Source organism: Staurois parvus, unplaced genomic scaffold, assembly GCF_062004578.1.
Source record: "Staurois parvus isolate SC_StPar_1 unplaced genomic scaffold, SC_StPar_1.0 ptg000090l, whole genome shotgun sequence".
Classification (NCBI taxonomy): domain Eukaryota; kingdom Metazoa; phylum Chordata; class Amphibia; order Anura; family Ranidae; genus Staurois; species Staurois parvus.
The window spans coordinates 10,903,583-10,917,163 of record NW_028317886.1 but is presented as its reverse complement, the minus strand read 5'-3'; the positions used below and the strand labels follow the sequence as shown (position 1 = coordinate 10,917,163).

Here is a 13,581-nt window from a genome sequence, read left to right as displayed (position 1 = left end):
TTGCAAGGCCAATTAACGAACTCATTTTGATACTACCCATCGAGAACATTCCTGCTGGGTGAACTCTCCTGAACTTGAACTTTGTGGTTCTTCTCTATTCCAACTCGGAATCTACTATATTGTTATGTTTATTGCATTCTAACATGTTCTTTGTTACAGGTTGTTTTATATTTTATGGACATTCGTCATAGTGAAATCCCTTATGGAATTTCAGACGGGGAGTGTGCTGTTCCCCTCATATTTGTTATTTAACTGTGGATTGTATCACCAATTCTTATTTCACCATGTTTGTTTCTATGTCTTGATCTGTTGCTGCCATCTGCTGGCCAGAATTTGCATGCTGCATGCCTTTGTTATAGCTAGTAAGTGTTTTCTCTGCTGGGCGTGGTTTTAGGCAAGCCTTGGTTCTGGTCACTTCCTGCAGCCATTTTATCTGCTATATAGCTGTGTGACAGGACATTCAATACCCTGGGCTTGTGAAGGCATCAGTTTTTGACCAGCAGTTAGCCTCAAGAAAGATATTACAGGACAGCATCAATACCTCTACTACCTTACAGTATTGTATCACTGTTTGTCGCTGTATTTGGATCAAATAAACCCACGCTGATTTCATTTCCGTGTATACGTTTGGATCCGTCTAACCTGAGCATCTGCCGGTCCGGTCTGCTCCACTGCTTGGATACGAAGGTAGGAAGTTACACAGCCATTATCAGTTATACCTTCATTCGCCTTCATGTGGGGACAGAACAGGGCGGATTACATCCCAAACTGATTAAAAAAAAGGGACAATGTGCCAAAATACCCTATAAAGAGTTATTAAACCCAAAACCAAAAATTTTATACAATGCAGCTTATCATTCATTAGCTGTGGTGGCTGCATTAGTTTTATTTTCTTAGGCTTTTTTCCCTGTGTTTTCACCTGGTGATCTGGCCAGTAACAGATCTCCTGTATTAGAGTGCCTGTATTAGGATGTATTAGAGTCTCGGGGGGGGATTGGGGGGGTGCAGATTGAGATACACTAACAAATCGACAACAAACAGCAGCTGACACTTTATAAGCAGTTATAACAAGCATTTGTTTTCCTTTTGGGATAAAGTTTTCATAAATTACCACTTCCGTCATATGACATCCATCCCGGATCATACCTTGCGCGTGCCCGCAGGTCCGCACTGTGGCGTGATCTGTCACCGGTTGTGCACCTTGGACACAGCCGATGACAGATCTGTGTAACGGCCAGTTGCCAGTACCATGTGACCTGCTGTGACCAATCACAGCAGGACACATGACAGTTGTAAACAATGGATGACTTCCTTTCATGCCATCCATGGTATACAAGTGTTTCTAGCTGTGAATGGTCACAGTGATCACATGCACAGGCTGGGCCAATCACAGCCCATCTGTGTCATGTGATTAACCGTGGCCAATCCCAGCTAATTACAAACAAAAAAACCTGAATTAATTGATTTCTTTCAGTTAAATGCTTGCTTATAGCAAAGAAATTTTTTGCTATAAGCAATCAAATTGTGTAGAAAAAAAATACTGATCACTTCCCCAAAGTAGTACAGTGTTACTATGGTAGCATTATACTACCTTGGTCTTAGTGTAATATAAAAAAAACTTTAAAAAAGTAATAAAAAATAAATAATAATAAAATAAAAAATAATTATTGATTTTTTTTCATACTGTCACCTGTCAGTGTCCCTGATCACTGCCACACCAGTTATATGATGACGCTGTACTGCACTGGTGACAGTATGTGAAAAAAAATTTTGTGAAAATAGCTTTCGGGGGCGGGGGGGGGGGGGGGCTCCATCCCCCAGCCTCCCCTAAATACTTACCTGAGCCCAATCTCAATGCAGTAGTGTGCATGAGAGCATATCTCTCTCTCTAATCACTGGACAGAGAGGCAGAGCTGGGAGCCATTGGCTCCTTCTGCTGCCAATCACAGCCAGTGAAGAGAGAGTAGGGGGTGGGGCCGAGCCACACTCTGTGTATCAATGGACACACAGAGCTGGCTCGGGAGTGAGCACACTCAAGTGCCCCTCATAGCAAAGCAGCTTGCTGTGGGGGCACTTGGCAAGAGGGAGGAGCCCAGAGCGCCGGCGGGGGACTCGGGAAGAGGTTTTGGGCTGCTCTATTCTAAACCATTGCACAGAGTTGGAAAGTATGACATGTTTTTTATTTTAAAGAGAAAAAAATTGGTTTTGAATTGCTTTCAATGGCCAGTGTGACAAAAGGAGAGACTTTATTTTACAACTTTAGTTAGTTGAAGTTAGGTGAATGTCTTAGTTACTATTCACATTGCTGTATCAGTTTATAATGTACATTGTCTGTGACCATTGTATGTATTTACCATGGTTACAGTTCATGTATGTCTGCATTTGACTACCTAGTTGTAACCCCCCCCCCCCAAATAAAAATGTACTCTGGTGCATCGGGTATTATTTTAGGGTGTCACCACTCTGGAAGGTTGGAGGACCCTGTAATCAAATTTATCAGCTCTAAAGTTGGCCATACACTATACAATAAGTTTGTACAATCTCCTTTAGATCTACCTTCAATTCTGTATGCAGGTACCTACCAAATTGGATACCATTTGAATGGATTGTGTAGGTTTTTCTCCATGTTGCATAGTTCTGATTGTATAGCGTATGGCCAGCTTTACAAAGGTGGGCTATACATGTAATACAGAGGCATAAGGCTATGTGCGCTTGCAGATGCAAAAAGAATAGAGGAATTATGTGTATTAGAAGCATATACTGTAGCACTGCATGAAACAAGACAGACTTGAGGCAAAGGAGTTGATTTACTAAAATTGAAAAGTGCAAAATCTGGTGCAGCTATGCATGGTAGCCAATCAGCTTCTAACTTCAGCTTATTCAATTAAGCTTTGAAAAAAAACCTGGAAGCTGATTGGTTTCTATGCAGAGCTGCACCAGGTTTTGTTCACTCCAGTTTTAGTAAATCACCCCCAATTTTTTATAATATAGATGTGTACAGGGGCGGACTGACCATTTGGAAACTCGGGCACTGCCCGAGGGCCCGGGGTCAGTAGGGGGCCCCATGCGATGCCCCTGGTACCTTTTTCATATTTTATTTGAGTTTGGCCAAGGACACAGGGGCCCCATGATCCCCTATTGCCCGGGGGCCCCATGAGTTGTCAGTCCGCCCCTGGATGTGTAAGGGCATCACATGTACAGTAATCAGTAGAGAGGCAAAGGACTGTATGTAGAAGAGAGGCATAAGGAAATGGCAAACACGTTGTTGTGTTTCTCAAACCATTCTTGAACATATCTAGCTGAAAGAGGCCACTGCCAACAAGAAATACCATTTCCATGAAGGGGTGTACTTGGTCAGCAACAATGTATAGGTAGGTGGTAAGTGTCAAGTAATATTTACATAATTGGCATGAACAAGCATTGCCCAAAGCATCACATTGTCTCTCTGGCTTCCCTTCTTCCTATTGTTAACCAAGGTTATTCACTTTACCTGTTAGGGGTCATAAAGTTATGGCTGATCAGTGTTTATAGGCTTGAGGTATTACATTTGCTCAGCATTCTCTCAGTTTAGACAGCTGAAGGCATTTGCTATGGTCTTTGACTATACATTGCAATCATTGTCTGATCCTGCTGAAATCAGATACACCAAGCAACAATCCGCTAATGTCTATGTATACCTGTATAAAGCCATCCACAACAAAGAAAACTTTGTAAAACAGTTTATATTACAGAGGGTAAGACCAAAACATAATACAGAGTGGAGTGTAAGAAAACATCCACCATACCTGTTAAAATATTAACCTGCCTGTGGTAAATTAGTTCAGCAAACAACTTCAAAAGGTGTTTTGTTTTTGCCTAGGCAGACTTTACAGACTGTGGCTTTTATTTGGGGTAGACGGCTTTTTTGCAGCGGGAACGCGGGGGACCACAGTTCCGGCACCTTCAGCTCTGATTGTATTTATTGGCAAGGGGTGCTGAGGTGTGCTGTAAGGTTTATTGATGCTGGCTGCTGGGAGATCTATTGTCACTGAAGAGAATCCATTTTTGCCTGGTGATCTATTGTTGCTGGAAAGATCTACTGCTGAAGAAGGAGTCTATTGTTGCTGACTGCTGGAGAGTCTGCTGATGCTGGCTTCTGGGAGTTCTGTAGTTGCTGCTGGGGTTCTGTAGTTCCTGGGGTGGTATTTTATTGCCATGGTCCATTGTTAATGGGGAAATCTGTTGTTGCTGGGAAGGGGGGATTGGGAGCTATTGCTGCTGGCTGTGGGGGGGCTGTTGCTGCTGGCTGTGGGGGTGTTATCGCTGCTGGATGGGGGGGGGGTCGGCTATTGCTGCTGGCTGTGGGGGGGGGGGGGAATCTACTTTACTGCTTTTCTTGTTATCATTAACAAAGTCAATACAAATTATGTAGCACCACTAAATGATACTGGGCTCTATATTCTCTGACAGCAGCACTACTGCGAGGTGGGTAGGGGGTAGAACCAAGGGACAGTGCTCGGAAGTGCATAGGGGGCAGAGACAAGAAGCAAAACAGAAGGGGGGGGGGAGTACCTGTACCTATTCTCTGAGAAAAAAAAGACCTGGGGGTTGATGAATGTGGAAAAAGCAAGATGAACAGAGGTATCAAGTACACTGAAAGACCAGGCTATTTTCACAGACTGTACAAAAGCAAGCCATAGACGATTCAATTTTCTTTCCTGCAAAGATGGGACCGCACACCAATATAGTGATTCACAAAACAAATGATCACACAATGGCTTCAGCTTGCTCTCCACCCATCAGGAAAGCCCCTCTAATATGTTTCACCCATGTAGGTCTTAATCATACAGGCCATGATTACCACAAGCTACAGATTGTGTTCCTGACATGCTCTGTATAGTGGATATGAATGTCCACTGAAATGAAAATGTACCATAGTCCTATTGTTTGAGAATGCATAAGCAGAGTACCTTGTATATGGTATCTGGGCAGTATATAGATTATATTTTGCCCTAGACACACATGAATGACACTCTTATGTACAAGCTCTGTTCCATTTGCCATGTCATTATTTTAGTGACGATTAAAAGGAGAAGTACACTGACCGGCCACTTTATCAGGTACACCTTGCTACCTAGTGTAGCAGACTACTGTAGCCCAACTGCTTAAAGGTTCGACGTGCTGTGCATTCAGGGATGATATTCTGCATACCTTGGTTGTAACGAATGGGTATTTGAGTTACTGTTGCCTTGCTATCATCTCGGACCAGTCTGCCCATTCTCCTCTGACATCAACAAGGCATTTTTGTCAACACAACTGCTGCTCACTGGATATTTTCTCTTTTTCGGGCCATTCTCTGTAAATCTTGGAGATGGTTGTAAGTGAAAATCCAAGTAGATCACCAGTTTTTGAAATACTCAGACCAGCCCATCTGGCACCAACAACCATGCTATGTTCAAAGTCACTTAAATCCCCATTCTGATGCTCGGTTTGAAGTTCAGCAAGTCGTCTTCACCAAGTCTAGATGCCTAAATGCATTGAGTTACTGCCATGTGATTTAAATAATGTGAACCAGCGCTTTGGATGTGATCCCTTAATTCACCACAGCTGCTGTATCAAGTGCTATACTAATCGTATCAGCCCTTATATATACTCTTTTATACAGCGCTATTGGTTTTTGTTTAAACTTGTGCAATAAACAAGCATATTCTCTACAATGCTCATATCCACAAATTGAAATTAAACATGATTCAATAAAGTGTCCTTTGTGCTTCAATAAAGTCTCTGTGCAAATAAAGTGTCCAAGCGTCCTTTATACGCACAGAGAGACTTTATTGAAGAGCAGAGGACACTTTATTGAATCATATTTATTTTTTGAGATATGAGCATTGTAGAGAATATGCTTGTTTACTGCCATATAATTGGCTGATTAGCAATTTGTGTTGCCAACCAATTGAACAAGCGTACCTAATAAAGTGGCCAGTGAGTGTATAGCCAAAACTTTTTTGGCTGTACTATGGATCACAGGAGTCAGTTCTTGGTGAGGGCCGCTGTGTAATGGGTACCCCCAAGTCTTTCTCTGCACAGCCAGACAACAGGTATTTCTCACACAGACTTGCATCCAAAGACAATGACCAGTCCATGGGCTTGGTTTTGTTGTTTTATTAGTGGAAATCAGCTTGGATAGGGAAATTATGGGGATTATGGGATGCCCAGTTTGGCTTGAATCAATGGAAGAGGGACACTTCCTTCCTATGTACAAAGGCATATCCTGGACTGTTCTTTTTCTGAAAGCAGTCATTATGGGTCAGTAGCAGTAGCCTTTTATGAGAGAGGAACTAACAGCCCCTCAAAAATCACTTTACTTCTCATAGCTACATGCAGACATCTTCCCTCTCCTGATAGAGCTGCTCCCAGCTCCACAGCATGCGGGCTCTACCAGCCCTCCTGGCTTCTCAGAAGATCTCCCGGGACAAGGATTACGGATTGAGCTCAGTGCTGTCCTTAGAAAGCTTGATACATATTGCAATCTTTCCCCATGTAGACTCTGCTGTACTCACACTGTCCTCCTTGCTCCCTGCTACTCCAGGCCTTGATCCCATCCATGCCTCTCCACAGAAGGTATCCTCCTGAGCCACGCCAGCCTAGTGGCCACCCCCCCAGACCTAGGGGACCCCTCCTAGGCACTGAGAGTCTACTCATCACTCCATCTTCCACCCGACTTCTCTCCCAGCCCGACTCCTCCCATATTTATGGGGCAATCCACCATTCTACCAGGGCTTCCAAACCTGGGATTGGCCCAACATCCATGTGATCTGCAGAATAGGCCTCCACCCCTTCCTACTTACCGACTTATGGAAGGTTATATTGTCCTCCAGAGTTGGGAGGAGGCGATAGAGCCCCAACCAGTTGAGTCATTCAGCTGACCTGAAATAACCCACCCTTAATCACATGACTCACACAACTACCATGAGTCATACACAATGATTTTGCCCATAGTACACTACACTATTCTAGTAGCACACTAAAGGGTGCTACACATGCAACCTATGGGACCCTGGCTAAAACATGCAAAAACCATGGTTACACCAGCAGTGTAAAACCAACCTCCGAGTTTCCATAGATGGGAAGATCTTGCACAATGAAAAACAGACAAGACAGAGATACAGTCATCTCTGGATTGAATACCAGGAACTGCTATGACCTTCTTTTTTTTTTTTAACCAAATTTGGCTAACACTCTGATGTGAATGAAAGAATAGTTCATTTTGTCTTGGGGAAAAAATAAATGATTACTTATGTAAATCATACCCGTATAGCAAGTACACTTTGACAGCGATCGTTATGTGGACTGTATTTCCATCAAATATTTTTTAGTACCTTCCTATATTGACAGTGTAAGTGAGGCTTTATGAGCATACTGTACATGGTTCTCTTAAGCATTAGACATCATTTCAGAAATCAAGTGCAACCAACTATAAATGTTGTGTCTACACAGACCTGCTGTTCCCTGTTTATCACAGTAGTGTTGATGTTTCTTTTAAACATACACCCTGAAACATACGGGTGGAGTTAGCTGGAACGTGCTTGGCTGCCATAAAAGTAACATTCTTGCTATGTTTTCCATTGCTGTCTCTCTTATATTGCTATAAGACATGGGCTGTTTCATCCTTTATCAGCATATTTTATACCATTTGGTATGCAGTCTATCACATCCAAAGAAAGCATATGTTAAGCTGGTCATACACTGAACACATTTCATCTGGATCCTGATGGATTGGCCAAAATTTGCTTTGCCCTCCTACCCAACATCTGTTGATAGAATAATCAAAGGGGCAGAAAATTGTCATCTGAGCAGCAGCTGCATCCAATCAAATGCAGCCGCTGTTGGGGCATTCTGACAGCTAGCTCTGGCACTGCAAATTTGTCCATCCATGCTCAATTTATCCCACCATACTGCAGGCTAAATGAAAAAATCTATTAGTGTATGGCCAGCTTTACATGTAATGTGCTAGGGTGACATTATGCTTACTTATCTCCAAAGTATCGCTTATTGTCTGTAAATTAAGGGTTACCTATGATTTTCATCAAAATCCTACTTTAATGTTGTAAAATGTATTGGCAGAATGTGTATCTAGCATGTTCTTCAGAAGTAACACCTGTTTGTTGCCTATCACATGATATGGTTTTCCTGAACATTTATGCATGCATTAAAAGGTATTTGTGGAGGCCAAATGTTTAGAATCCACATCACTATTTCTCTGTTTTCTGCATCTAATCGGGTGTTGCTTTACAGGCTTGGGAATCAGCTGTGATAATGATAATAGCCATGCCTTCTAAACTTTTCATCCCACTGTAGTGCAAGCAGGCATAGTCTGCATGAGTGTAGCAACAAGGCTCTGAGTTCAGGAGCAGTGCAGCATTGTTGCCACACCTTCATAGGAAATTTCATTAGATGGATTTCACTGACAGGATCAACAGGTTTTTGTCGGAGTTTGCAGGAGGACTAAAAGAGAACTGTAAGTACATATGTGCATACAATTAAATATTGCAGTATACATTTTCTTAGTTTAATCTCTGTTGTATTAAGTTTTGCAAATAGTAAAATACAAAAGACCAATGTCCATGAAAGACCAGAAAGGTACAAACATATCCAGAACAGGCAACACATATAAGTGCTCTACATGGAGATCAATACCAACCATAATATTTTAGTCATAGTATACAGAAGGAAATGCCTCAGAGCAGAAGCTAACTAAATACATACTAAGTATAGTAATATAAGCCAAACTAACAAAGAACAGTAGGGTCCCCATCTAGACTACATATACGAATGTCCATTAGGAAAATTACCTCTACGTCCAGGATGCAATCAGTAGTGGGTATTAAAATGGGACAGCAGCATATATAATTTTTAATGGAAAACTGTATTTCTAATTTATGTTGCTCAATAAAGCAAACAATACAACATATATGACCAACTGTGATTGCTGCGCCATGTAGAAGATAACTAAGTACAAAAAAAGTGATAAAACGTTTCACAGTGCAGCCAGTTGATTGGAATGTTCTGGATAAAGAATTGTGTCAAGCCCTGGTGGTCTCTAATGATAGTGGGAGGAGATCTCACTGCCCAAGAATTAATCCTTGCTAAACTGTTCTTTTGCAATTTGATTTCTGCATTCACAACCTTTGAGCTAGTTCTAGAAATCTAAGATCACTTTAAAATAATCATCCTGATTCATTCTTAACGGCATATTTTTAGAAATCCTGCTGTAGTGGTGACAGGCAACCGTAGTTGCATTATCTACCAGTATAAATTTGAAGGCAGGTCATATTTATTTTGGAATCCTACTTGTGTGATGTCACATGACTACTCCAAATGCACATGTATTCAAGCATGATAAGCTTCAGTTTTAAATAGGATGTACCCATTTCCCCCATCAAAGAATCCCAATAGACTACTTTGGTAGAAACTTAATAGACTCTGATCTGCTTATTCTCCAAAGCAATATAGTCAATTATTAATATGTTCTTTTAGCATGTGGCAAAATAGTAACAGATGGGCATTTGTTCAACTGGATTACAGTTATCATTGTACACCACCCAATATGGGAATTAACATCAGTAAAGTACAGTTTAAGGGTAAACTTTTCTTCAGAATGGTCTGGTCTACTGAAATGGTAAGCAGGAGGTTATATTTTTGATACTTAATGGCAGAAATAGGAATATATGAATTATTGACATTTGAAATGATCAGTAGAACCTTAGATTCTTAACTGGAGTGGGACTCAAGTCACTTGGGTAGCATAATGTCCTAAAGGATTTCTCTGGAGCATGCTCACCTGTGCTGTAAAGTTCTATCGGGTGTCAAGAAATTGCCTGTAGCAACCGGTCACATTTAGCCTTCCATTAGAACAAGCCAAAATGTTTCTGTATTGGTTCCTACAAGTAACTCCATTTTACACAATGTTCCTTACGTATTTAATAAAACCACACCTCTTAGTCACCCAACCATCAGTAACTTAGTACGTTAACTCCCTATTCTCCAGAGACAAAAATACTTTCAATAGTCAATATAAATTGTGTTATAAACATATGTTGTGTTATGAATTATAGGTTCAACAAATCCTTAAGTCAGACTGGGATACATAAAAGGCCTTATGGGATATTTCACTGGTTCTTTCCCATTATCCTCTCTTTGGTCCATATCAAGCAAAGTAAGGTCATTGCTCTAGTAAAGCATACTGAGATAGCTAGGCCATACAAAGGGAAAAAGATGTGTTAACTAATTGGTTTAAATGGTCTTTATATTATCATTGATGGAATCAATTGCACAACACAGAAAAGTTGAGTGTTAGGTAATACACTGTGAGCTGATCTGACTCTACTGCACCGCACAGCTCTGCCAATAAAATGTGTATCAGATTACGAAAGCTGGAGGGGAAGGTGTTTAGGTAGCTTACAAGAGGTAATCACACAAAGAAGACCTTACCGCTGTGGAGAAGCTGAGCTGCAGTAGAGAATAGGTGTGCCACCCTCATGGCTATACAGATGGTGACAAAAATGATTAAAGACAATTGCAGACATTTTAAAATATTTATTTTGTTTTTTTTCTGGAGCTCAACCCGAATAGAATGCACTTGCACTAAGCATATTTAAGTAGTTTGGTCGAGTCAGTCCAAGATGATTTTTCATTATTTGATATGGAATTCTGTATTTTGTCACGATCCCTACTTTTGTCTCCACATATAAAGTGATCTCATTAAAAGAACAAACTTTTGGCAAAAGCAGCTTGGTTTCCCTTTTGTTGTGACCATGGGAATAATATTATTACTTTTACCAGTCTGCGGTAAGCCTACAGGGCATTTTGAGACTTGCAGTTCATCTAGAGACGCCAAAAAAGTCAGGGGCTAGTTCAGTATTATTTGCTTCTTTTGAATGAGCCAGAAAGACATTGTTTTTCAACACTGAAGAGGATAGACAAAGGTCATCTTGATCAATTGCCGTCACAACATAGCAGGGTTCCCCAGCCGTTTGATCAGTTTTCTTTAGTCCTTCACAGTGGAGTCTGATTAGAGACTGATCTCTGGGCTTCTCTTTGATCATGCTCTCTGGCAGTCTGCAGGTGCCATATGTCAACACATTAGCAAGCAGCATGCAAGAACAATATCTGCTCTCACACACAACTCTAGTACATGTGATAAAGGGATGTGCCCTGCTTTTTATCTTGGCTTTCTATTAACCCTTTTTGCACATCCCTCGTCAGCCAATACATAAAGTCGTACATATAGATATCAGATCCTCCAATAACAGTTAAAAGGCGCTCACATACACAGCAGCCTGACATAAAAGCCCATTCATTGCTGCTCATAAAACCAATGTTTTATGTCAGCTTGATTTACAATTTTCAGCTGACATAAACGTAAGGAAATTCACATGGCCAGTGTTTTAGTGCCAAAGTATTACCGCAGGCACCGCGAGTTTTGGAGAAAGACAGAGAATTATTTGCACACGCGCTTTTTAATGTTCAATCCAGACAACCAATTTCACATTTTTATATCAACCATTCTAGGCAGCCTCTACTTTATTCTTGCAAACTATCCCACTGAACAGAAATGACTTTTTCACCTAAAATAAACAACACAAGCATTTAAAAATCTGAATAATGTAAGTCCTATGGAGTTCAGAGGCTAAGCAAATTACACACCCTGAAGCTGCCCTTCTGGATGAAAGAGGTCTTTCTCCAAGGCTCACCAAGTTCCAGCCCTTGGGATCTTTCATTTAAGGGTTTTCTAAACATTTCAGGTACACTTGAAAGTTGAAAGTAATTCTCATTTCCTATGTGGGATTAGCTTGTTTCCAGCCCAGAAAGAAATAAGAGTCATTCACCAGTGCAAAACCACAAACGGATCTGGGTCTACAGGCACAAACATAAATATATATTAAAAGGAGAACCGAGGTTTATTTTTCCGGCTTCTTAACCCCGATGCCATGTTTTCAGTTCCTTTTTGTGGTACCTTTTAAACCCTAAACTTTTTCTGCTTTGTCTAGCCCACATCAGTTATCCAGAGCTAATGTGCCTTGAGAAGAGGCAAATGACCTTGCAAGGCTGTAAATTATGGGAGTGAAGAAAAAAAAACAAAACAAATATTGTCTTACCATTCAGCTCCTTGGCATTTCCAAACTGAAATTTGCTGCTTAGATTGGATTCAGCTTGCACTCCATGTAGCTGAAAGTCCAGGGTGCACGCTAGGACTCTGAGAAGTAACAAGAGGATCATTTGGATGAACAGGGGGAGAGCACAACCACTAACAACACTTGAGATTTCCAAGTTCACAGTCAGTTTCAGCAGAGCCTGATTACTGCACCCTTCACAAGAAAGCACCGAGCCGGTATAGGTAACATTGGTAGCAGATAATCAATGACTAGATCCTTCATAATCCCATACAAAGGTATCTCTGTTCCAATTCTGATTTTCTTTGCTGTCTCCAGTTTGGTAAGCAAAATAGAAGAAAGCGATCAAATCCTTCATGGACCACGACAGTTAAAAATCCAACTGGTGAGCTAGTTTAAAAAAGGGCAAAAAATATATATAAAAAAAGATAGGGTGAAAAAAGAGCACCTGACAATTTCCGAATCAAAGATGTAAACAGAAAAGTTTAAAGCACGTGCGTAACAACTTCTACTGAAAGGGAAAAAAATGAATGTTGCAGTAACGCTGAGAATTTAGTACGTAGTGCTGAAATTAGCATTATAACCAGTAGCCTTAATCCTGGGCTGTAAAACTGTGAATGTGTAGCCTGACACCCTGTGGGAAAACAATCTGATAGTCAGCAAACGTGTCCCCTTAGGACATTGTGGAAGAAAGAGAAAAAAAAATGTGCCTCTATACACCTCCCTTTTTTTTTTTTTTTTCGCACCGGCAGTTCCTTTTTTAGGCAGTATCAAAGTCTGTGCTGCATGGCTGTGCTGATTATTTACCTTACTTTTTTGGCTTAGCACCAAACTTCCTCACACTGTTTTCCTGATCAGCGCAGTGACCCAGCAGCCTGAAAGTAATGGAGCCAGTGAGTCCTCCGCCTGGCAGCAGGTTCTAGTCAGCAGGGTGATCCTCCAGTGCTTAATAGAGGCTGCAGGTCACTCAGGGGTTTGCTTGCTTTCCTGGTGGGATTCCTGTGCCTCTGAAAAACTCAGAAGTGAAAAGGAAACAATTTCCTTAGCTGGGAGTCTGAGAGCTTAGTGTGGGTGTCTGTTTAAAGTTTGCTCCTTGCTGCAACAAATGGGAAAGAGTTTAGAGCTGATGAAAGTACTTGACTCCCTCTCCTTCGTCTCTTCCCCCTCTCTCCTTTCCTTCTCACTTTCCTCAAGTTCCAGTGATTGCAGACTGCCACCTGGCGACTCAACAGGTGCTACAACTAAGTCAGGGAGGTCAGGGAATCCCACTTTAGTCAGGACAAAAAAGTTGGCAAGTTAACTTGTTACACACCGAGAGCTACAGGGTGCGTATAGAGTTGCAAAAGGGGCAGTTTTCATTATTATTACTTGTTTTTTGTTTTTTTTGTTGGAAAAAAAAAACTTTAACTCACAATCCATAATTATCAGA

General features: G+C 41.2%; 1 protein-coding gene across 3 annotated transcripts in view; it reads right to left on the bottom strand.

The window, feature by feature from the left end:
- Positions 1 to 13,280, bottom strand: part of PDGFC (platelet derived growth factor C) — a 393,961-nt gene extending 380,681 nt beyond the window's left edge. The window contains exon 1 of one of the 3 annotated variants that reach the window (XM_089670414.1): positions 12,138 to 13,280. In XM_089670414.1, coding sequence (XP_089526540.1) covers positions 12,138 to 12,258 — 121 coding nt within the window. In that variant the 5' untranslated portion in view covers positions 12,259 to 13,280. The remainder of the gene's footprint in view (positions 1 to 12,137) is intronic. The other 2 variants (XM_089670412.1, XM_089670413.1) reach the window with 2 other exon arrangements.
- Positions 13,281 to 13,581: the final 301 nt, after the last annotated feature.